Below are 26595 nucleotides of genomic sequence, written 5' to 3' on the forward strand. Positions count from 1 at the left end.
TCAAAATCTCTGAGAAGAGGAAAACTGGCAGCAAAACCTTGACACAGGACATGAGGAGAGCAGACTTCAGGCTGCTCAGGGAGCTTCTGAGTCAAGTCCCATGGTAAAATGTTTTTGCAAGTGCTGGGGTTCATGATTTTTGGTCACTCTTTAAACATCACCTCCTGAGGGCACAGGAGCAGGCAATCCCAAAATGTTGGATGTCAAGCAGATGAGATAAAAGACTTGCTTAGCTGAACAGGGATGTCCTCCTTCAAATCAGGCTTCTCTAGGCTGAGCAACCCCAGCTTCCTTGGCCTATCTTCATAGGGAAGGTGCTCCAGCCCAGTGATCATTTTAGTGTCTCTCCTCTGGACACGTTCCAGGAGTTCTGTGTCCTTCTTCTGCTGGAGACTCCAGAACTGGACACAGTACTCCAGGTGGGGTCTCACAAGAGCAGAGTTAGAGGGGGAGAATCACCTCCCTCACCCAGCTGCCTGTGCTTCTTTTGATGCAGCCCAGGACACAGTTGGCTTTCTGGGATGCAAGTGCACATTGGTGGCTCATATTAAGCTTCTGATCCACCACTACCACCCCTGGTCCTTTTCCTCAATCTGTTCTCCTCCTAGCCCTTATTCAGCACTGGTCCAAGTACCTACCTCTGAGGAACACCATTAGACACCTATCATCACTTGGACAAAGAGCCATTGATCCCAACTCTTTGGGTGCAAACATCCAGCTGGTTCCTTATCCAATGCGTGGTTCATCCACTGAATCCGTATTGTCCCAGTTTAGAGAGCAGAACATCATGTGGGACAGTGTCAGATGCTTTGGACGAAACCAGGCAGATTGTGTCACTCTGCCTTTGTGCACTGAGACTGTGACCCCATCTTAGAAGGCCCCCATTAATATGCTGGCAGGAATTGCTCTTATTGAAGCTGTGTTGGCTGTCACAAATCATCCCTTTTTTATCTGCATGTCTTAGTAGAACCTTCAGGAGGCTATTGTTTACCTTTTTTCTTTTTTAATTTTAAAGCCATGTTTTGTTATGAGATTATTTTTGCCTAGTTTCATACAGTTGAACAAGAAATGTTCCATGAGAGTGGTACTGGTTATGTTGCCCCATGTCCCCAGGAGAAACACTGCCTCAAAAATCAATAGGAAACATTTTGGGATTCTGCTGTTTTTTTATTGTTGTTCTGTGAACCTGTCAACTGTTTGAGCCAGGATAAACTTTTACCCCTCTGGTGCTTGCAGATAGCATTATGATAGCATGACTGGATTTGGGTGAAGATCCTTGCTGTTTTGCACATTTTGAGCCTGCCACCAGGTAATTTGTTTAGACCCCCCTGAGCTGCTGGCTGAGCAGCAGTTGATCCTCTTTACACTCTTGTTAACGCACAGCTTTATAGACCTACAGCACATTTGGGTTTTCTCATTTTTTTGCAGGCTGAAAGGTATTTGCAAAGCCAGAATCTGCCTGTATTTTTTCTCTGAGCATACCTTTAACTTTTTACCTTTTCCAGTGTTGTTATATTGTGGATAATTTTTCTGAAGGCATAGGGAAGCCTCTTCTCCTTACAATATCAAGTAAGGTGGTTTTCAAACTCAGCTAAAATTAGCAACCATCAACACATCTAACAACTGTATTCCTTTTTCCCACCTGAGAAAAGAATGCATTTAAAAGAAAACAAGGGGGGGTAGCTATTTCACAAACTGTTGTAATGAAATTAGTCTTGTAAATGAAAAAAAGATCAGTTATTACAGTGATGCTATGCTGATCTTTAAGTATTTTTTGGTTTGTGTGTCAAGCAGAAGTAAGCATGTTTGACTTGGGTCATGCAGCTTGTTTTTATGCAGTCATTCTCCTGCCTCATTGTGAATCCTGAACAGGAATCATGATGCTTATAATAAACCTGCCATTAAGAATTTGAAAGATAATCAAGGAAATAGACTTCATAGTGTATATCCAAAAAAAGGTGAAATGTCAGAAAGGAAATGTTTGTTCTTTAATCACAGTCATCACATAGGAACAAGTAGAACCCCAGGACTGAATTTTTACTGCTGCCTGAATTGCACAGGAGCTTATACCTGTGTGCCAAGGCAGGAGACCCATTTCCTAATGCATTTTGTTTAGTCTTCAGCATGGATTCTCTGTTGGAGGCATTTCTTATAAAGCATGTCAGATAGAGAAAAAGAAATTTAGTAAGCACTGCCATCAGATCCTGTTAAAATTAAATTATCTTTTCAACTTTCTGTTCCTGAAAGACATCATTGATAAAAATTGTCTGTTTTCTTCTTTTCTCTGATTCATTATGCTATCTTGCTGCTATTTCAAAATATTTCTTTTCTCCTCAGAGGTGCCTTGATTTTACAGATAAATAAAAAGGAATTGTGGTTTTTGACAGCTTATTCTGTTAACAGTGTGATCTGTCAGGATATTTGAATTTTACAGTTTTCATTTTAGTAAACTGCATAAATATTGGACACAACAGCAAACTAAGAACACCACATTGAATTACTCTGAACAATCAAATAAAGTGCAGAAAGCTACTTGACAATTACAGTTCTGAATTCAGTAGGCAGATCCCTTATAATAATCAATCTTGCACCTTTGTTCTTCCCATCAGTTAGTTAAACACTGTTTCTGTCAGTAGAGAAGAAATGAGAGATTAGCTCAGACATGTCATTTGCATAAATCATCTGCTGTTGCTTTTTATTAGTGCTTTTTAGAAACTTCTTAAAAATAAATAGAAAAGTTAGGTTTATTTAAAACTTGCAGAACAGTCGCCCATTATAACAGCTTTCTGCTTGTACATACATTTGAACTGAATTTTTACCAGTAAATTCATAACACCAGTTTTACTATTTACTATTGATATTTAGATTTCCCTGGATGGACTATTATAACACAGTTCTTATTTTGCTAGTGGTATTACTAGAAGTTCCCTTTCACCCAAGTGCTACACAGCAAAGCTAATCTCCAGGAATGCTGCTCAATCCTCATATTTCATTTTCATGTTAAGTGTGGATATTTTGCACCATCTGGTTGGACTCTGCCACTTCATCTGGTGGCAAGAAATATCACTTAGCAGAGCATGAACCTTCAGTTGTATGCACAATGCTGCAAACAAATAATTACCAATTAATTGTACTGGCTGTGCAGTAGGGTTGAGCAAAGCAGGTTTTGACAGGGTTGGTTTCCTCATGTAAATGTGCCCTTCCTTGGGGAACAGTTTCCAAGGCATGGAATTGTTGCAGTACAATCCTGTTCAGCTCCTGAGACAATTTGATCAGAACCATTTTCTGCAGAGGATTTACTCGCCATTCTCTTTCAGCTTTACTTCAGTGTTTTTTTAAAATCTCTGCTTGGGGTTTTCTTCTTTGTGTTGGCTTTCAGATGTGATCTTAGCTGAAAAGTTTGCTGTTCTGTTCTGTGTCAGAGCAGTAAAGGGTCAGAAAATCCCTTTTGCCATTTAGTCCTGTACATCTTTGCATCCCATTAGCCCTCAGAGAGTAGCACGAGAAATTCAGCACATTGCTGATGCACAGCACTGCCTCAGCAAAGGAAACATCTGGAGGCACTGGAAGCTGTCAAGAGGAAGGCAAGAACAGAGAAAGAATGATGAGATTCTGCAAATAGGAGATTTGACATGGCATACTCAACCTGACTAATGACAGATATTTTTAGTATCTTTAGTTGAAGATACTTTTCTAGGTTCTTTCTTGCTTTTTGGATTTAGTTCACTCGTGGTTGGATAACTCCATTGAAATACTTTCTTCCTTTTTACTGACATGCCAGTAAGTACATTATGATGGATTTGCACTCATTTTGTCACAGCCCTTCTTGTACTGGCAAATCATCTGAAGCAGCAGCAAGAACAAATGTTGGAATAGTTTTGCAATTCTTCCTGATGTTTCAATACTATGTGTTGGCAATAGTGTGTGCATCTCTGCACAGAGTGGATTGAACTTAGCTTGTTTCTGATTTACAGCTTGTATTGTAACCTCACATCTTTCCCAAGAAAGCCCAAGGAGAACCAGTGTAACCACAACCATTCATCAATCCATCAAAAATGTCCTTGGTTTAACATTATAGGCTCCCTCTTTAAGGACTTCTGTATGGCAGCATGGGGCATTGTGTGTTACTTTACTAATATTTTCTATCCAGCAAAGTGCTGCTCGCCCTTGTTTGTGTAGAGACAAGAGTTCTGCTGTCTCAGTGGGTTAATTAATCAGCTAAGCTGGGAGTGTGATATGTGTTGAAGGCTTAGAGACTTTATTTGGAGTCCATTTGGCACAGTCACAACTCTGTAACAGGGAAAACTTGGAACAGTAATACTTTTCAGGGTTTAAAATGCTAGTGTGAAATGCCTTGTGTTACCTAATTATGGTAACGTTGACCACCCTGTTGTGATAAAACACATGTATTTATTTTGCTGTGGTAGTAACCCAAGCAAAACTGGTGATTAAATTCAGTGTTTCTTTTGTACTATATCTTGTGTTATCAGTAAAAGATATTCTGAAATACTCTGCAGTTCTCTTCAGTTCTTAGAAAATAGTGTGATACACACAAAAACATGGGAAAATGAGTGCTGCATCTGTATACTCATACAGTTTGGATGTTGCAAAGCATAATATGCATCTTCCCTGGCTTTGTTCAAAGAGGTAAAGACTATAAACACAGAAAATACCCTGTGTGTTTCAGTGGCTTAATGCAGTTTACGGAATTCTTTTTATATATTTTAAGCTGACAACAGATGGGCAGAGGAACTCTGCTCTTACTTCCTTGAAAATCACCAAGCCACTTAATCAGTGCAAAATTCAGTTATTTTTGTCCTTGGTTGGAAATCAGGATGACTGTCTGGATTCAGGCCCACAGCTTGGGGAAAGAAGAGTGTTCTTCAATACACCAGTCCTTGGCCTCAGTTTTTGCAGCTGAACTGTTCTTGGTGATGGCAGTCACTAAAAATCCTGGTGTTCCTTGGGAATGTCAGTGCATGCCACTTGACACAAAAGCAGCACAAGGCATTGATGGGCTCTGGAAGTGGCAGCAGGGATTGCTGGCAGCTGGGAAGATTGAAGGGCTGATAAAAAGAGGAATGCCTGTGCAGATGGGGGTATGGGATGTACTGCTGGGACACTTTACAAATGAAAACTGAGAAGTAGTACTAATATTTTAGAATAATAGTAGAACTAATATTTAGGAACTAGGTATGCTCATTTCTCAACCGAATGTGGGATCTCAGAGCAGAAAACCTGTGGAGATGATTCAAAGTCTTCAGTATTAGACAATGCATTGAACTCCTTACAGAAACTGCTTAACTATTCAGTATTATTCATTTTGTAAATGTTCTGCATAACTCCCTGGTACAGACTCTGTATGTTTATATTAGTATCTTATTGATCATAAGATAATCTAATAGGGTAGCAAGGGGCTTAGAAAATCATTTTACCAGACTAGCTGGTATCAGGTAATTACAGGACTACCTGGTATTTGGTAAAGCTGTGATTTAGGATGGGGTTTTACAGCCATGTTAGTAATGCATATATTGGGTAAAGGTCCATTTAGCAAAAAAAAAAAAAAAAAAAATTACCTTCTGGGATTTTTGGCAACATGCTCGTTTTAAACCATTACCAGTATTTTCCCACAGATGTAAGGCCCAAAGACTGCAGTGCTGGGAAGCAATGTTTTACCCCAAACAGGATTGTTTAAAGCAGTCCTGGCTCCATTATTGTTTTTGCTTCTAAACAGAAACAATTTACTGCCAAATTTTGGCAAACCACACAGGCCAAAGAGGAAGAATTAGTAGAAGTGGTTTCCAGCTACAATAATTGCATTAAGACAAAGTATTTTAATGAATACTTGCTAGTGTGTTTATTTTCTTTTCTAGGCTTTTTGATTTTATAACAGTAGTGTCTGATAATTTCCATCTTTCCTGTGACAGAAATTCAATACTGATGCTTTTTAATGTGTGTATCGTTTGATGACTGCATTAGGTGAATGGCCCCCTTTATGACATATATGAATCCAAATTCTATTATTCCTTGATAATTTCATAATCGATTATGAGAAAAAGAGCTGAGGGAAAGATGCCCAGTGCTCTGTCCTCATATCCTCTTAGCAGTCAAGTCATTGTATGACTTAATGAAAAGGTGGATCATTTTGGTTCACTGCCCTCCAAACACAGCTGAGATTTCTTGGAGGGTTTCGGTCTGTGGTTTTTCATAAAATGACTGAATATGTAAAAGGAAGATGTGAAAAACTTTAATTAGGTACCCAGCCTTCAGTGCTTAAAACTACAGGCTTTTGTGTGTGACATTTATAGTTTGTACTCTGAATAATTTCATATAATCTGTAGTTCTTATTGTGCCCTGCCCCACATTTGTGAGGTCGTGTAGGAGTGCATTGAGTACCTCAGGTACCATCTCTGACCCCTGAGGATGCTCTGCTATCTCCTTACGAAAACTGAAAGCTTACTTCTGGTCTACTTTTTAACCTGTTTTGGGATACATAGGTCTTTGCTGTTTTCTGTTCTAGGCCAAATTTCACTAAGAGTATTTTCTGATGGAGCTTGGCAAAGTTAGCTGGAAATCCACAGGGTTCTACGGTATCCATGTGCCAGCAGTAATTCCTGCAGGGGACAACAGTCAGTCTGAGAGACTAGATTTCCTTTTGCAGAAAATAAAACTTTGTGGTTTATGCTATTTATTTTTGGTCTTGCTCACAGGGTTATTAAATTATCGGTACAAGCCTCAGGCTTTGTGGTGGTATTGTCCTGGGTTGCCCTGGGACCTTTTTAATTTTGGTGTCACGTTTGCCACCTGTTGTTTCTCAGGTACCAAAGCTTAAGCAGGAGATTACTTAGCACAGCAAGTCCATGCAAATCAATCTTGCCTTACTTTAGAAACCCATCTGCTCTTGGGCTTATGTTACTTTGTTTGCTTTATTCAGTGCATAATTTCTGAATGTTTTTTATGTGACCTGCAAGGCATCCAGCATGGAGAAGGTGCTGGCATGGGGACCAGTCTGAGTCCTTTCATGGTGAATACAAAGGGAAAGAAAAATAACAGGTTTTGTGCTACTTCCTAAGCTTTATTATTTATTTATTTTTTAATATCTTTTGCCTTGATAATCACCTGGCCCTGCAGACTCTCTGACAGGCTTCCTGTCTCAATTCTGTTTGAAGGAAAAAATTATTTATTTTATTTTATTATTCATTAACACTTGTGATAATGTTTGAAAGTTTGGCAGGGGTTGGGTTCTGTTTTATTTTTCCCTGCCTGATCATGAATTCTGCTATATTGAAGCATCTGGATGTCTATTGATAACAAAACTAATAAGTGGGAGATATATTCTGTAATGAGAGAAAAACAGATAAATTAATGCATATTTTAACATAGAGCTGAGAGGATCTCCTTATCTGTTTGATTTTAAACACCTCTGCTTCTGCTGGAGTTTGTGGAGGCTTTTATGTTCTTCACTGGGAGAAGTGGCTGCATTTTGAAGGCCATCTCTTTATTCTGAGTAATCTTCTCCACACCACTGCATAGCTGTGCTGATTTACCTTGCACTGTCAGAAACCTGTCTTAATTTAAAAAAACACATATGCTTATTCTTTCCCTTCAACTGAGTGACCTTAAGTACTTGTGGGTCCCCACAAACATCTCACTCTTTCAGTAAGTCCATTTTCCATTCCTTTTAATGAGGAATCCTTCCACCTTTTTATGGAGCTCCCTTTTGAGGCTGAGAATGACAGTGATAGGGTTTTTTTGTCTTTTCCAAGGCTGTTGGATCTAACACTTAGTGCTGGCTGTCACAGACCCCATTTCATAAACGATTGCTTGCTCTGCAGGGCTGTGAGGAGGCTCCAACTCATCTGCTTAAGGCAGGAGCTGCCACCTATCTGTGTGTAACAGTGCCTTCTCAGTCTGAGGTCTGATCAAAGTTTTGCTTTTGAGTATTTTATCATTGTGGTCTGCTGGCCTTCGGTGATGCTTCTAAGTGTGATGCTCAGCATGGTTTTGAGAGCAGGACTGGGGTGCTATCACAACAAAGTGGGCTCCCCATGGCTTTGCCACTGATCATCCCATGTCACAGGGCCTGGGGGATGTTGTAAACACCTCTTCATGCCTTGTATATTTTAAAGTGCTCAGGAAAAAAGGAAGTTCTATATGTAATAATCAGTTATTACTGCTATTAATAAAAGCATATTTTGACCACCAATATTTTTTAAAATTATTTTTCGTAGAAAGTATTTGTGCACCTTCTGAAATAATCCTATGTGCCTTTTACAAATCCATTTATATCCTTACTGGCTTCTTCTTTGTGCATTTGTATGTTTTCATCGTTCTAATTTAAGTTCAATGAAAAAGATGCTTGCATTATCTACAGATTTTTAATACACTATGAAAGTATCTTTAGTTTTGCTTCAAGGCACATCAGCCTATTAAATTCAAAACAGCTTTGAATCATCCATAAACATTTCAGCATCCATTTTGATGTGTACATAGGACTTAGAAAAACAATTTAGATGAAATACTTCAAATTTTTATTCCAGCTTTCATTCTTAGTTTTCTTACGCAGTTTGCTTTTGCTCAACTGATTGCTTTGGTTCTGAGGAGTCAGTGTAATGGAGGCAGCACAGGATAAATTGCCTCTTCTTCAAGTAGAACCTGTTTAATTTCAAGTGCAGTTTTCCTAAATGCTGCTCTCAAGCTTCTCCTTGAATTGGAAAGTAAAGTGCATGTCCTTGCTATCTGAGTTATATATCCAACAATTACTATTTCAATCTGGTTTTGTCAGTTGAATGCATCTGACAGCTTGTTAGTGACAAGGCCAGATCCATCACTGTTCCTCTTGCATAGACTTGGTGTTTCAGTCTGGCTGCAGCATTGTAATGGAGAGTTTAAAACTTCCACCAAATGAGATTGGTTTTGTTGTGGGTATGTTTTTTTAGTATAATGCAGATTTGCCTGAGAGTGCTTCAATCGCTCTGTAAATTTTAAAATAGCATTTTAGTCATGGACAGTTTAGTGCATAATCTTATTTCCCAGAACGTAACCTTTATGAAGTTCTAAATAATTTTAAAAATTCAAGCATATGTCAAATATATCTTCTTCTCTCTTTCTTTATACCTATTTCAAGTCTGTCTTCCTCATTACATTGTGAAGAGATTAATTTATTAAAGAGTCATAAGTGGAAGCAGGCGTGTGACAAAGGACCTCACCTGCTTGTTGACAACTGTGGAAAGAGCCATGAGCAGAGAGGTGGAGTGAGGAGGTACCAGTCCTGAAACTTGGCTTATGAGCCTGAAAAAGCCTTCTCAAACCCCAGGATCCCATAGGAAATTACTTCTCAGTGGACAAACTGTGGGCAGAACAGCTGCTGTTATTGCACACAACCATGTGGCTACACATTCAAAGTTACTGGAGTGATGGGTATTGCTTCCCCTCTTGCAAAGCACCTTGCATGCATTCTGATCTTGTTCTCCTCCTCCTGGCTCACCTCTTTTCCATTTGGTTTATTGATGGATGTTGCTAAAGATTTTGCAGATTTCTTCCTGATCTCAGCAGGGGAATTTTAAAAGCTTTGCCAGAACTTGGATGAGTGTGGACTTTCTGTTATTTGTACAGTAAATTTTATGTTTCCTCCCTCTTGCAGAATATGGAGCATTAGTTAGAGCTTTTCAAAGACAAGGTTGCCAGATAAATTATATGTGGAAAAAAAGGCACCTGTTTTTTCAACATTTTAAAGTATTTTTATCATGAAAATAGAAGTTCCAAGAAGGAGAGGGAAAAGGCTGGTGTGCATACATTCATGGAGTAGCTACATTTCTAGTTGATTAAGCAGCTAAGATTGCTGAAATTGTTCTTTTAGATTTGGGAATGGCAGCTCTGATCACAGAATCACAGAACTGTCAGTTGGAAGGTGTGAGGGACCAGTCCTTGGGACATATATTCTGGGAAGTGACTAAGGTGACCATTGTAAGCCTTTCAACAAGACAAAAGGACTGACTGGTGCCAATGGAAATGGCCTTGGTGTGGCTGAGGGCCTGCACCCTGAGACAAAGATAGAGACAAGGACTGAGGATTGAAGTGGGCAGAGCTCTGCTATGGTTGTTCAGTCTGATATGTCTCAATTCCACTTACTAAGCAAAACAGGCCTATAGAAGGAGGAGCCATGCTGGTGGGCTTTGAGAGCTTCTCTGACACCAACTCTCCCTTGCTAGCTGGCCCAACGCTGGATCCTGGACCAGTGATTTTCTGTTATCTGCACCTCTTAACTTTTCTTATCCTATTCTCTTTCTCTTTCTTAAAATCATTAGATAACAGAAGGCCCACCACAATTGTTTCCCGACTTGCACAGATTGAACAGACATGTGTTGTGACTTTTGTTATCAAGCTAATCAGCCTGTACTATTGCTCAGCCTAAGCATATACAAAAATCAAAGTACCAGCTTTTGAGTTATTCCTTCCATAGTTCTAATTAAATCTTAGTTTTGAATACAGACCTTGAGTGTTACTTCATCTTGATCCAGTAAGGGGTATGTGATGGTCGAGCATCTCCTTGGACTGTAACATTTTTGTCACTCTCTGTGACACTTATCAGGTTGAATCCAGCTGCATATAGGCTCCTCTATGAGAAGGAGTTTAGAAAGCAAGGGAGTTTGATCTCTGTCTCCCTGAGCCCTATCCAAGTCATGAAAGAAGTGACATCTAGAGATCATCTAGTCCAACACTCCGAATAAAGCACTTTACACATTACTGCATCCAGGCAGGTTTTGAATATCTCCAGAGAAGGGGACCCCACAGCCTCTCTGGGCAACCTGTTTCAGTGCCTTGCCACCCACATATTAAAGAAGTTTTTTCACATGTTTAAATGGAACTTCCTATGTTTCAGCTTGTGCCTGTTGTCCCTTGGTCCTGTCACTGGGAGCTACTAAGAAGACTCTGGATCCATCCTCCTTGCCCCCACCCTTTAGATACTTAATACAATCATAGAATGTAAGGTTGGAAGGGACCTCAGGGATCATCTTGGCCAATCCTTCTAGACAATACTATAGTTATTATATGAGATATCTCAACACCCTGTACTTGTAGACATTAATAAGGTCTCCCCCAGCCTTCTCTTCTCCAGGCTAGAGTGCCAGCTCTTTTAGCCTTTCTTCATAAGAGAGATGCTCCAGTTTCTCAGTCATCTTCATCACCCTCCTCTTGACTCTGTCTAGGGGTTCCCTGTCTCTCTTGACCTGGGGATTCCAGAACTGAATGCAGTATTCCAGCTGTGTCCTCACCAGCACAGTGATATTACTGCTGGAGAGTGTATTGGCATGGGAAAACTTCAGAAAACATTCAAAGCAACAATGAGGACTAAGTGCTCTTAGTAGGCACAAGAATGCTACTTACTTTGTAGCTAAAGAACGAGCATACAAATACTGAACAAGCTGAAAGCCTGCAAATGCTTTTTCTGGCTTTTTCTGTCTCTTTATTCCCATCTTCAGCATAAGATATCACTCTACATCTGAGTAATAGTGTGAATTATTGAAATGTCCATACAAGCTTTTCAAATGTACCTCTCCTTGAAATGATTGTACCTTGGCTTGAGTTTCTTTTGCAGTATGTATTTGTGTATCACAGCCACTCTAGCTCTTAATGATTCTGAAATTCGATTTGGTTTTATTTCTTTTTTTAAAGTGTTTGCTGTATTTCACTGTTACAATGATGACTGAAATGTCTGATTTAAGGGACTATTTACAGTAGCATAGTAAAACATTGTTTCAACACTTGTGATTTTCCTTTCTTTGAGGATACAATTACTGTATAGGATATATTTTAAAGAATGTTTTTTTCAAAAGGTATCCATGCTGAAACTAATCTTAAGTATGAGTACTTTTCCTCCTGCAATTTTAGCAAATACACTTCTTGGTGAGATGGTTTTGTGTAAAATGTAAAGATCAGCTTGCTAGCTTTCTAATTTTTCTGTTTCAAATCTGTCTGATTTTTCATTTCAGGCACGTGTGAATCCCATCAGTGTCACCCCACCCATACAAGCCATAGATCAGGACCGAAACATCCAGCCTCCTTCTGATCGACCGGGCATCCTCTATTCCATCCTAGTTGGTTGGTGTCTGCTACTCTTGCTATCACTCACAATCAGCCACTTTATTATGACCAGCCAGAGAAAGATTGACTGGGAGAGTGGAAGCCTAATAAAAAAATCCTATTGTGGTTAGTGGGATGTTTGAAGTCATTGTTCTACCTATTTACATTTAATTGCAGTTTGAAGCTTAGGTCAGATGGCCCAATACCTATTTATTCAGATGAGATTCAGAATAGTCTGGTTTAGCCAATGAAGCAACACAGCAAGCAAAAGATAAGAGACTCGTCTGTGCTCACAGCTCTGCTGTGATGTGTTTTTCATTCACAAAAACAGATTCTAAAGAAAGGCAGCTAGAGTGGGTTTCCTTCCAAAAGTCTCTCCTGGCAAAGAGCAACCAGAAGTCTTACTGCATCCATCTTGGATTTTGCTGCCTGGGACCTTGCATGCTTTCCCTCCTGACTGGATTAGTTGACTGTGCTCTTTTCTGTTCAGAGAGGAATGCGGTTCTTGGAAGAGTTCAGAGATACCCACTTCAAGGGGGATGTCCTATATTCTGCTATATATGGGGTTTCCCCTGCTATTTCCCAATATCTGGCATTTGTTCCCAATATTTCAGCTTGTATGATTTGGTAATGGAAGGCCTAGGACAGTCATTTGCAGTTGTAGTCTTCCACCTGCCCTGCTCTTCCCAAAGTACAGAGACTGATGTTGTATGAATTTCAGTGTCCTATGACAGTGTGGGAATGGAAAATTATGTGCACAGTGCAATGACATCTTCTTCATGTTTGCTGTGTTAAAACTGCAGTTGCATGGCTTTCTCACCCATGGAGAGGCAGAAGTAATGATTTTAATTAGCAGGTTGCATAGTTTTGCCTGTCATTAAAAAAAAAAAAAAAAAAGAAAAAGAAGATATGCTTATGGATATTAGAGTTCTGCTATGAAAGGGAAAAAGTAGTAGGTTTGAAATGTCAGTTGTTCTAAGAGCCATCCTAGCAGGTTCAAGAAGGTTCAAATTAATTGCTGCTGTTCCAGCTGCTGAATGGTCCTGAGCTCTGTGTGCAAAATGCAAGAGCCTGAATCCACCCAATGTTTTGAGCATTTCCAGCATTGCTGTCAGCTATTCTAGCTAAACTATTTTGTGAGGGAATTTGTAAATACTGGTAGAGTAAAAGGTGGTTTTGTGTGTGAAAATTGACTTGCTTTCTTTGTAAGTCAACTTGGCTCATTTTTAAATTCTGATGTTGACAGTTTCCCTAGCACAACATTTAGTCTATTTTTTTTTAAGTTCTTCTCAAAACTTGCAAAGTTTTTAAGGAGTGAGCTTATTAATAATTGTATTTTACTAATCTGTGATACATTTAACTTTGGAATAACTGTTTTGACCTTGAAGAAATAATTCAGGGAATTGTATTATAGCAATTTGGGGCATTTTGGGGGATTTTTCAATGGAAATTGTCCTTTTTTCTGTTTGCTGTTGGTTTTTTTTTTCTTCTGGTGTGGTCTTCAGAGGTATTTCTTTTTAGGTTTGAAGTCTGTCTTCATCTTTGGCAGCATACAGTACTATGTATATTTAGCCTTTACCTCAGCAAATATTAAATAGGTTCACAGGAAATAGGCCTTGAAGATATTTCTTGTTATATGGATTTTCCCCTTGCTTTAGATCTAGATGTAGCTTTTCTTTATATCTTTGCATATGTCTTTTTAAACACTGAAAAGTCTCAACTATGCCCATAGAATGAGAGAATAAGCTACTTTCTGAATGTGAAAATATTTTAGATTTTTATTTCATTTGACTGTGTTCTGATTTGGTTCTTTAATCCTTCCTTCTTTCTCCCACAGCATACCTGTACAGGTTAAGTCCTGGCATATGTTTTGGGTTCTGTGGATAATATATCTGAAATCTGTGTGTCTTTAGGATCCACACAATTCTTTTCATTAAGCCCAGCATCACTGCAGCAATAACTCTCTTCTACTCAATGTGCCTTGCTAACCTCATCCTCAAGTGCCCTTTAAGATCTCTGCCTGATACTTTCAGGATAACTAACCTGTCAAGTGTTCTGGTAAAAATCTAGTGAACTGTCCCATGATGAGGTTACAAGTGAACCTCTCAGTTACAAGAGCAATCAGTTCTCCTGTAGTTCACTGAAAATGAGGTAGGCTCACTCAATGCAGTAATGATCAATGCCCGTGGAAGTCTGGGTACACATTGGCATGAGCATAGTCAGGATAAGGCACTTGAGAAATAAAGAAATAGCCTAAGTGTGTTACTAGACTATTATTTTCTGATTGCTTTCTCATTCTCACCTCCAAGTGCAGTCCTCTCAAAGGATATATCAAGATGTCTGAATGTACTTGCACAAGTAGTTGCGGACTCACCCTGATAACACAAGAGAAGATTGGGTCTAAAATATTGTTGAGGATCATCTTAAGAGAGATAGTTGCAGCCTAGTAGTACTGGGATTTTTGTCTTCTATTTAAAGTATTGGCTAAACTACATGATGAAAGAATGACCTTCCAAAGTAGATTGAAGTGCTTGAGAGAAAAGGACTGAACTGGGGCCATTCTGTAATTAATTTATCCTGAAGTACCCAATACTTTTACTTTTTTTCCCATCAGCTAATTTCTCCAATCCTTGATTTTCAGGAATGTTAATATATTTGGATGTTTGCAATAGACCCACATACAGTGTCTGGTATATACACATGTGTATGCAAGCTCCTTCCCTTTGCAAGTACAGTGTGGGCAATAAGGGGACAGAAACCTCTTATATTAATTGTCACCCTATTTTTTTCCTAGTGCTAACTGCATCACTGCCCTGTGCTACTCTTGTATTTATTGCTCAGCCCTACCTGTTTTACTAGTAATTTCAAGGCTCTCTTTTCTCTGGAGCTTTTCTTAGGAAAAGTGAACACTATCTTTAAACCATCAGCTTCTGGTTTTGATCTGGAACTGTCTTTGTGATTTCTGCTGCCAGTTGTTAACAATTAAGTGATCTATTTGTTAGATGTTTAAAGGAAGAGCTAAAACACCTCAAACTGAATTCTCCAAAAATGTAGTTGTGGTTTTTGGGTCTTCATTTAAATATTACCCTGACACATTGGCATGGTCTGGCAACATGCCCCAAAAGAAGTCCTACTCTGGCTCCAAGAAAGCAAACTGTAGAGCACTTTTTAGCTTGTGGGCACTTCCCTCTGCTGTAAGATCATCAAGGGAGAGGAGGTCATGTTCCCTTCTGGGTTGTCAGCTCACTGCTTCTGTTGCCTGGACCAAAAGAGTATAACCAGATATCTCTTGAGCACTCAGTGGTCATGCTTGGTGCAGATGGTGCACCAAAGTGTGGAAGAGAAATCGCATGCCACACTTCATGTGCTGTCCTTTCCCAGTTGGAATTCAGGCAATCCAATACTTCTGGACTTCTGATTGTCCTCCTTATTTTCTTTTCCCCTTTTACTGGTTTGTTTGTTTCCTGGATTCTTTCCTGGCATCCTTACACAATAATAGCTCCATCTTCCCTGCTGTACCTTTGTGCCTCTCCTCTTAAAGTTGTCTTCATCCTCCCCTGTATATGTTATCCTTGTTTTTTACTTTTGCATTTAGTCCTTCATTTCTTGATTTTTCTTAGCTTCAGCATCAGCCCCTGTCAGACTACAGCAACTTGTTATCTGCCAAAAACTTGGAGCTCTTTCTGGATGCTTAGTACTCTTAAAAATTAGATTACATAATTAAGGATTTGAAATTAAATTTGAAATGGGAAGAGGACTTGGAGCTAGAAACTTTGTTTGTTTCAGTGGTGTAATAGGACAAAAAATCTGAAGAGGTTCTCCCTGTTATTACTCTCTTGGTTTATGGCATGTGTATACACAAATATATTTGTAGAATATGCACAGAATATGTGTCTATATGTACCTATGCAAGCAAAATAAATATATACACACTATATATATGCATAACATACTCAAAGTATAGCAAATGGTTGTCTAATGATGAGTTGTAAATTAAACTACTGCAGATGAGTTTCAACAGTAATCTGTCTCCTGGGATAGCTACTGGCTTTCTAAAAGCAATTTCTTATAATTTTGCTTGAAAATGGAACAAATAATAGCATTCTTTATCAGAAAAGTAGTCTTTTTTCTGTTGAATCTTACGCCCTGATACACAATACCAGCATGGCCCTACTTGTCCTGTTCTCATGGTTGCTTTGAGATAGAGTAACTCTGAGGTCAGGGGAGCTTTTAACCCATCAAACAGGATTGCTTTGTGCCTCTCAGCTGCTACACAAAACTGCTCCAAGACCTAAAATGACTTGAGACCTTAGACTTGTAATCTGTATTTTGGTCTCTATGAATAACTTTAGTAACACTGATAATCTGTGAGATGCAGAAGTTTATGCTGGTTATAAACACTTTTGCTTTCTGAGCCCTACTTTGTTCAGCTCTGTGCTCTCATGTCTGACAGGCTGTCTCAGGGAAATTGAGGCAGGGAAATAATAAAAAAAAGGATGAGAGAGGCAGATAGAGGATTTTTTTCATGAAATTGAGGAGTGTACAGCTCTTAGTCCTAAAAAAACCCAAAAAAACAAAACAAAACAAAACAACAACAACAAAAAAACCACACCCCAAAAAAGCCATCCTATGTGATAATTGCTTCATCCTGTCCTGACAATTAATGCTTCATCATTGCTGCTTTTTTTTTTTTTTTTGTACTTTATTTGAAAATCATGTGGCTTGAAATGGTTGGTTCAGCGACCAGCAGAGGTGGTGACAGCAAAAACCTGAGGCAAACCCAGGGGCTCACAGTGAGGTGATGCTGTGCAGGTGGGTTCCTGAGCTCAGGATGCTCCAAACACTGCTCAGAACCATGTGAGGGAACCTGGGATGTGGCCCCGGGGGTGCAGGGAAGCCGTGTGGGGGTTGAAATGCCCCTGAGGAGAGCGCAAACAGGGAGGTGTCAGGGGAGTTAGCAAGCAGGGCAAGTAGGAGGGGCACAGCCACCTCCAAGCTCTCTCAGCTGAGGTTTGGTTGTGTGTTTGTTTCTCCATTCTTTGTTGGACATGGGGGGAAACATAGTTACCAAAGATGAGGAAAAGGCTGAGGTATTTAACACTTTCTTTACCTCAGTTCTCAACAGTAAGACGGGTTGTCCTGAGGAAAGCTATTCCTGGGGCTTGTAGAGAGAAATAAGAAGCTGAATAGCCCCCCTATAGTCCTGCAGAGAACAATCAGTGACCAGCTGAGCCACTTGGATCCTCACAAGTCTATGGGACAGACGGGAGCCACCCGAGCTGGGTAAGAGCTCTCCAAGCTGCTCTCCATCATTTACCAACAGTCCTGGCTCACTGGGGAGGTCCCAGGTGATTGGAAATTGGCGAATGTCACACCAATCCACAAAAAGGGATGAAAGGAGGACCCAAGATACTCCAGGCCTGTCAGCCTGACCTCAGTGCCTGGCGGGGTTATGGAACAGATCATCCTGGGGGCAATCACACAGCACCTACAGGATGGACAAGGGGATCAGACCCAGCCAGCACAGGGTTAGGAAGGGCAGGTCGTGTCTGACCAACCTGATCTCCTTTTATCATCAGGGGACCCATCTGGGGGGTGAGGGGAGAAGGCTGTGGACGGAGTCTTCCTGGACCTCAGCAAAGCCTTTGGCACCGTCTCCTCCCATAGCGTTCTCCTGACAAAGCTGTCAGCCCATGGCTTAGACAGGAGCACAGGAACTGCTGGAGGCCCCCAGAGAGTGCTGGTGAATGGTGCTGATCCAATTGGTGCCACTCACCAGTGGTGTCCTCCAAGGATCAGTGCTGGGCCCAGTTCTGTTTAATATCTTCACTGATGATTCAGGTGAGGGAATTGAGTCCACCATCAGCAAGTTTGCAGATGACACTAAGCTGGAGGGGGGGAGTGTGGATCAGCTGGAAGGCAGGAGGGCTCTGCAGAGGGACCTGGACAGATTGGAGAGTTGGGCTGATTCCAATGGGGTGAGGTTCAACACGGGCAAGTGCCGGGTCCTGCATGTTGGCCACAACAACCCTATGGGGAGCTCCAGGCTGGGCACAGAGCAGCCAGGCAGAAAGGGACCTGGGAGTCTGGATTGACAGGAAGCTGAACATGAGCCAGCAGTGTGCCCAGGGGGCCAAGAAGGCCTGTATCAGGAACAGCGTGGCCAACAGGTCCAGGAAAGGGATTCTTCCCCTGTACTCAGTCCTGGTGAGGCCACACCTTGAGTCCTATGTCCAGTTCTGGGCCCCTCAGTACAGCAAGGAGATTGAGGTGCTGGAGCAGGTCCAGAGAAGAGCAAGGAGGCTGTGAAGGGATCCAGCACAAGTCCTGTGAGGAAGGGCTGAGGGAGCTGGGGGTGCTTGGTCTGAAGGAGGCTCAGGGGAGACCTCATCATTCTCTACAACTCCCTGAAAGGAGGTTGGAGCCACGGGAGGTCAGTCTCTTCTCCCAGGCAGCCATCAGTAAGACAAGAGGGCATGGATTTCAGCTCTGCCAGGGGAGTTTTAGGTAAGGTATTAGGAAGAAATTCTTTTCAGAGCGGGTGATCAGGCATTGGAATGGGCTGCCCACGGAGGTGGTGGATTCTCTGTCCCCGGAGGTTTTAAAGGAGAGACTGAATGTGGCACTCGTTGCCATGGTCTGGTAACCACTGGGGTAGTGGATCAAAGGTTGGACTTGGTGATCTCAGAGGTCCTGTCCAATCCAGATGATTCTGTGAAATCATTGTAGCTTAATTCTTACCTCCTCCTGTATTAGGTTATGCAGGTCAAGCCTTTTGGCTTGAGCATAATAACATGGTGAAGATTTTAGTTCCCAGCTTCCTCTACTGGGCAGCCTAGGTGCCAGGCACAGGAGGGCTATGGCTGTCTCTATCTTTTGCACGGATCTGTACCAGATCTCCATGGGTTTGCAAAGCTGCTTAGATTCTGACTGCTTCTGTTTGAACTGGGTTGCAGAGTCTCCTGGAAACTCAGAGCCATGAAAACACACTTTACTGCTGGCAGTAAATAGAATCTGTTGGACACAAATGAGGTTTCATCTGATGCTTCCTCCCTGATGAGAGACTTCTTTTCTTAGAAGAATTTTTAAAATAACTATAAAAATTATATTTCTAAAATAATCTGTTGTTATTATATATATGTTAGTAATAATGCATTAAAGAGCTTGCCCACAGGTGCAACAGTGAGCTGCAAGAACTAAAGCATTCAAATATGTATTTTAAATTGTGAATGTCAGGGCATCACCTGTGAGCAGTAAATTGGTTATCACAAACTTAGTGGAAACATCTTTGTCACATCACCTCATTGTGTATTTTCTTAGTTTAAATGTGTACACTCAAAAAAACAATTCACGGTATTCTCTGTTTGCTGACTATTCTCATTGACATTCTCAGCCTATGTCCAGAGAATGCTTCTGGGGAAATGTGCTTGAAAGCTGGAGTGAGAAAATCTGAGTTTTATGTATTTAGAAAGATGGGTTTCAGGAATATGGTGGACACAGATAGAAGATGATTTGCAACAAGAGCTCACTTTTCTGGATGTCCTCTTATCTAATTAGATTTAGACATGTCTCCTGTAAGCCAAGAAGCAGAACTTCCAGTAGCTACAGGTGGTTTTGGGCTCCAATTGTTGTCAGATACTAAGGGATTCCCAGTGGAAACAGATCTTCGAGGTTATGGAGAATAAGGAAATAATGATAATATTAAAAGCATCATGTTAGTAGTATCCTTAAGCTCCATGTCCCATGATGTACTACTTTATCCTTATGGTGGCAGGATTAGGTTTTGTTCATTTGATGACTAATAAGTAAATGCATGTTTAACTAAATCTTTCAGAAGCAGCACTTATTCTAACCTCAGTGTCTTTTTTAAAGGTACTCCTGAGGATTATCCACAATATTTCCATATGAATCTCACAACAGCTGAACTCACACTCCTGAAGCCAATCAATAGGGATGTACACCAGAAGTTTGACTTGGTTATTAAGGTAATTTTGGCTGAATTCATATTTCCATATGCTTTTGAAAACTGCTTAGTAACAAAAAGTTCTGAAGAAAATGCGGAGTGGATTTGCTTTTTCCTGCTTTTTTCTTTTTTAACCTGTCAGGAATCATTTAGCACAACTATGAGTAAGAAGGATGTTAAGTGTTTTTGAAAAGGGACTGAATCATGGTAGAGCTCTTAACATTCCATGTTATATTGATGTTTCATGAACAAATTAGATACTGCCTGGACATTTGCTTTTTACAAACTCAGTTGTCCTGAGAAGGTATTTATTTGCTTTTTCACATTTTCTCCCATTTACCTGTGCTAGTGAATCATAAAGACACAAATAATTTTCTAAATACTGAATATTGGGATCAAGAACAAAACGTCATCTCCACATCTTGTAGCAATTTTTGATCTGGTGCAGTGTGATGGGTTTGTCATGCTGAGGGATGATTTAAGAAAAAAAAAAAAAAGGCTCACTCCAGATCTCTGGTACTAAATAGAAAGAAAGTGTTTTGCAAAGTGCTGATTTCCTACTGTGTTTGTGAAAACAAATCCTACCATTGATGAGTACATCCTTTGTATACATACTGCTTTGTCCTTAATTTTACAGTCTGACTTGATAACAGTCTGTAGTTTTTCTTAACTGAGCCTAGTGATCAAAGCATATATCAGTTGTTAGTAGTGTGTCTTTACAGAAGATCTCAAAAAGCATCATCTAGTTACTGTGTCCTAGTTTTGCAAGTATAAAATATTTTCAGTACTTGCTTTCTTCGCCAATTTGAGGACTAAGAGGAAAAGAATAGGAGGCAGCAATATCAGTATTTAATTGCTAAACTTAGTGTAGTAAGCTATTCATTTTACTTTGAGAAACTTGTGCAAAGCCGTAAACTTTGGAGGTGAAAGCTGCATGAATGGAAGTCAGTTCAGTACAGTGTCTAATGAAAATAGAGCAGAATTATGTTTGGTTCTTTTGAAGACAGATTAGAATTGTCCTTAAAGCTGTTGTCTAATAACACAGAAAATTCTGTAGGTTTTTCTGGGATTTTTGGTAAGCAGGAGAGCAAATAAAAGAGAAAGTTATCTTGGTAGTCTGTCTTAAAGCAGTAGATTACCTGTGTCTTTTTCAGTGTATTTCATCAAGAAAAAAGAGTAGGCTTTATAAACTGAAGCATGTTTTTACACAGGGATGTCATAAAGCTCTAGATGTTTGTTAGTATTATTTAATCTAATTCTAAATAAAAGGGTTGCACTTGTATGATTAAAATTATTTATTTGGCTCTCTGGTTTTGCTGGGGGGATTTCAATGATGGCACTGTCAGCAAGCAGTCCCTTTGGTAAGAACATCTCCTGTGCCAGACTGGGAACCTCTCTGAAATCTTCAGCTGTAGTTTTGCTACCTCCCTGCATATGCACTTTTGGCCTATTGTGCACTCAGACCAAAATGCTTCCTCAGAAAAAATCTGAGTAGGATATTGTTGGTTTTTTTCCCTTTTGAGCAGAAGTAAAACTCAATCTTTCAAGCATTTGGGAGAACATGGAGGAGGGATCCGCACTTCTGCCCTCAAAATACATACACAAATATGATGTGAGAGGGCAGCCTGGGTCCTGTGCCTGTGCATGCAAAAGCTGACTGAGGCAATTAATTATGTGTGCATTGAAATACAAAGCTTGTACGTTCTTAGAGTGAAATAATTTGCAATTGGATTCTTTTACACCAATCTGGTTTTGCTCTTACTTCCTGTTGTGGAGTTCTGCTGTCATTGGGACAAAAGAAGAAACATAGGTGGGCTAATATCTAAATAAATATGCTAAGTAATAGGTTAAAGCCCTGTAGGGCTGTGCTTGATTTCATTATTGTTGAAGGCATATACAGTAGCACAAAACATCAATTAAGAAAATCACTTACACAGTTCTGGTACCACATTCTGTGTGCCTAAATAGTCAACTCTGTTGTTAATGGAAATTTTTATAGGCATTATTAGGTTCATATTGCTGTGTTATATGTGCAGTCAAGGGGATAATAAGGGGAATTATTGTTCTGTAAAAATTATAATGTGACACCTGCTAGAAGAATAGAAGTTTTAATGCTGTGTTGTTGAGGGACCTTTTGAATTTCTATAGTGTCTCAGGCTTATACCAAATGAAATCTTCAGATTGTTGTTTTGAACATTCTCAAGTCTTCATTCCTTGCAGTGTTGAGAATAGTGCTGATTCTATTTTACCCAAAGAGGTGCCATGTGTCATATTTCCCTTTAAATGGAAAATAAGCTATTTTTGCAGGATTTCCTTAATCTTTAAAATATTCCCTCTGATATCAGGTAAACAATTTTTTTTCCAAAATATTATGAAAAACAATGAAATGGAAAAGGTGGGTAAGTCAATACATGAATAATAGAAAGCTTGAAATAACCTAGGCAGGGAATTGGTGCACTCATCTGTGGTTTCTACTGCATTGCTGATAAATGTTGAATTCTCAAATAGGTAGACAATGGTAAAGGCTAAACTTCTTAACAAGTGATGGTAGTTTTCAGCCTTCCTCCAGAATATATTTGATGACAAAGAGGCAAACTTGTGAGCCCTCTTAGGTAATCTTCTATCGCTTCTATTCCTTGCAAAGCAACAGGGGCTTTTACAAAACAACACATATTATAATGTGTTCCATTGAAATTTTTATGTGGAAACTGCAAAGTTGTCATAATATGCACATGGATTGGAGTCTTTGAACTGAGAGGGCTTTCCAGTATTAATTATACTGTAGCTAAAAACTTAGTCAATATGAGACCCAAAATGTAAGCATTATGAATAACTAAGTGTTCATTCCCTTTACTGTTGTTCTTTCTAAAAGAAATTGTTTCTGAGACACAAGAACACACTACATAACACTAATTCCTTTTTTGAAATAAATTATTACTTTTGGAGTAAGTTTTATTTATAAATACATATGCATGTTATTTGATGATTTAGGTCCATAAAGGCAGGGGCTTGCATGTTTCTTAGGAGAACAGACAATGTGGAAAAAGAACAATCTCCTCTGGAGCTTGCCTTTCTGCTTCACAGAAAGTAGTTGCTAGAGAAATCAAACCAAAGATACAGAAGGAACACACTTCCAGCAACCTCAAAGGCTAATAAATAATTACATCTTTGATCTGCAGCTTTGCTGAAACCTCTCCTGAGATTCTCAGTAAGGTAATAAACCTATTAAAACTGCATTTCCTTATCATTTTCACTGTAGGAACTTTCTCTCTCCTGAAGGACAATGACTTGTAACAGGAAAGCGTGTAATTTGTGCAGTCCTGCATAGATTAACTTCACCTCTGATAACACTTTGCTTGTAGAGGAGTACAGAGCTGCTTCAAGAAAATGTCAGCAGCAGCTTTGATCACCTTTCTGGAAAAACATAACTACTGCACTATAGACAGGAGACTATGTTCTTGTTATTACCTCTAAAAAGTGTCAGTGAGGGTTTATGTAGTTTTGAAGGATGTCTGTCATGAAAGCAATAGGAAAATTAGTCCAATTGGTGCACTTTGATCCTTTTCTAATGAACATTGGTTATATATCAAACAGATAAAATCTAACCTTACAGTTCTGCTAAAACCAATTTGTGAAGTGGATGGATTACTGAAGGTTGCATGTGCTTACACAGCCAATGAAAAACTAATGAGTGGAAATGCTACACTACAGAGGAATTTACCACACCTGTAGGAGACCTAATTTTGATAAACCTACTCATGCTGAGTACTAATTTATTTCACAGGGACATGTGTGGCTTTTTGAGTAGGCTAAGGAGCTACACTACCACAAGGGCTGTCGGTCTAGCCCAAAGAATGTGTATAAGGAGATTTGGGGAAGAAATTGCACTATCAAATAATAAAGAGGTTGTGCTTTATAAAATACTTAAAGAAATGATGACTTCCCAGATTATTTCAAGGTCTTATAAATCAAAAAGTGACCCTCCTCTAAATAAGCAAATAGCAGTTTTCTTTACTATGATTACTCTTATGTCAACGCTTTCAACACCTAAGCTGGTCCTAATAAAACTGTGAATAGTAATATAAAGTAAAGGAGGTAGAGAAAGTGTTTTCTTAGCAGTAGCTGTTAACCAGTTGATGTGTGAGAAGTCAGCTGTGGTTCTCCATCCCATCAATCTTGTACTGGGTTAGTATCCACTAAGCAAGGAAGAATCAAGAATCACATTCATTAAGGATTGTGCTAAAACCTATAGGATCTGCAAGAGAAAAAAATGACCAGAAGCATTTTGTAGTTAATAAATTATTCACTTTATTCACTTCACTCTCAAGGCTGTGTTATTTACTTAGATCAATCAAAACCTCAAATTTTCTCCTGTGTAAAGAAATGCCTGCATGTCAGATTCAAAATCAGGCTAGGAATTCTATTTCTCGTTCAAGAATTGATTTCCCATCTTTAATGGCATAGGAATACTTCTATCGATGACTAAAAATACTTTGAATGTTATAATAAAAGGTGGAAAAAAGTAGAGAAAAGTTTTGTAAATCTCAGGTGGAATCCTGTGTAAGGGGGAAATGAAACTTACAGTTTTTAGAGTAGGTTTTCATACAATCTGTATGGTTAACTCTGAATACCCTCTCTGTTGTATTTGGTTTTATTTGTGCTATTGGGAAATTGGGAAGGATTCATGTCAACTTGATATGCCAATATAACTAAATTAGATTATTTATTTACTGTTAAAAAGAAAAAAAAAAAAAGTTGGGGGGGGGGGAGAATAAGTCTCCCAGATTCAAATAACATTTGTAGCCTGACTTATTAACAGTTTTTCCTTGGATCTGAGAGTTTTATGGCTCTTAGGGAATAGACTATTACAAAAAAAACTGCCTTATTTCAGGCTGCTTGTTTCATTTGGTTCCTTCCTAGCAGTGGTGGTAACACAAGTGTGCTTAAACACAGTGCCTCAGCTGTGCAGAATATCTTGAAGTATATCCTTACAGAATATTTTCTGTATCTTATTTACCTACCTCAACAACCTGTTCTCTCCAGAGAGTGATTCAGTCAGGCTGGTGTTAACCTTGTGACAGATAATACCACAGAAACAATTCTATTGTGGGATTGCATTTCCATGTTGTTTTGGTGGTAACAGAAGGTCAGAACTGTGTTGTCAGAATTGAACAGACTTTGAAATTTCAGTATTATGAGAAAGTTAGTTTGGGGCCCCATTCTGCAAGAAACAATGTTTAACTTTCCAATAGCAATATCTACTCTAGTTACTCTCCAGGCTTGAATCTTTGAACAGGATGTGATTTCCTATATGTAGAAGGCTACCCCTGCTGAATTGGCATTGGCATTATATAGGCTGTGGCCAGAAACAGGAGGTTTGGATAAGGACTCACTTGGATGATGCATGTAGAGACTGAGTATCAGCCAGACCAAGTTCCATGTGAATGAAGGAAGACTGTGTGTGAAGTTTGGCTACAGATATCAAATGCCATCCACTGGTGCATGTATTTGTTTACACAAATAATGTTATACAGGCATGGCATGAATTTTTGTGTTTCTTCTATCCATCTTAAAAAAGCCTAAGAGCTGGAAAGGCCGCTTTCCCTTTCTGGTGGAGGTGCTTTCCATTAGAAAGATGCTTCCAGGGTATGTATTAGCTGTTGCAGTATAATTAAGTGCACTTAATTACTAATATGGCTCTTAGCAGAAATAACAGAAAGTGGTGCTCTCCTACTCTATGTCCTGGAGGTTAATTAATTTCTTTGTTCCTGTTGGGAACTTTATTGATCTCTCCTGTTGTTGCTTTGATGCTGTTGAAAGCTCCCTGCATTGCATGAAAAGAAGAGTTAGTTTCATCAACAGGCTTAGGACTGAACTGTGGACAGTTTGAAGCTGAAAGAAGAGCACAAATATGCCATATTTTCTATGGTCTTGTTGGTTGAACAAAGACCATTTTCTGTTCAGACTGGAAGTACAGGCAGACAGATATTTTGCCAGCCAGTAGCAGGTGCAGAGTGCTAGGCTAAATGATTACTTTTTAAAAAAATGTAGGTTATCAAACACTGCACTAGGTTGAAATACTGAAATTAAAAAGCTTAATATTATTGCTATTAGAATATCATAAAATTGTCAAAATTGGCAGGCATCTCTGGAGACTCTGCAATCCAATCCCCCTGGTTTTTTTGCCAAGATAAATAATATCCACTGCTCTCCCCATTTTCACCAGGCCATTTATCTCACTGTAGAGGCTGTCAGGGTGGTCACCCTGCATAAAACCACACTGAGGACTCCAAAATTCCTCGTTGTCCTTCATATATTTGGAAATGGTTTCCAGAATCATGCTCCCCCACTTCCAGATTTGCTTCCCTAAGACTGAGGTGAGGCTGACTTGTCTCTGCATCCCTGGATCTTCCTTCTTGCCCTCTTTGAAGACAGAAGTGACACTAGTTTTCCTCCAGACCTCAGGAACCTCTATTAATTGCCACAAACCTTTCAAATGTAGTACAGAAGGGCTTTGCAATGACATTGGCCAACTCCCTTAGCAGAAG

At 39.6% G+C, this 26595-nt stretch overlaps 1 protein-coding gene across 1 annotated transcript in view; it reads left to right on the forward strand.

The window, feature by feature from the left end:
• The window catches only part of PCDH15 (protocadherin related 15), a 350336-nt gene that overhangs the window by 143549 nt on the left and 180192 nt on the right, over positions 1–26595 (forward strand). Inside the window, exons 9-10 of the mRNA XM_030453000.1 lie at positions 11994–12102; positions 19957–20069. Of these exons, the coding sequence (XP_030308860.1) occupies positions 11994–12102; positions 19957–20069 (222 nt within the window). The remainder of the gene's footprint in view (positions 1–11993; positions 12103–19956; positions 20070–26595) is intronic.

The sequence above is a fragment of the Calypte anna genome, chromosome 6, assembly GCF_003957555.1.
Source record: "Calypte anna isolate BGI_N300 chromosome 6, bCalAnn1_v1.p, whole genome shotgun sequence".
Lineage (NCBI taxonomy): Eukaryota > Metazoa > Chordata > Aves > Apodiformes > Trochilidae > Calypte > Calypte anna.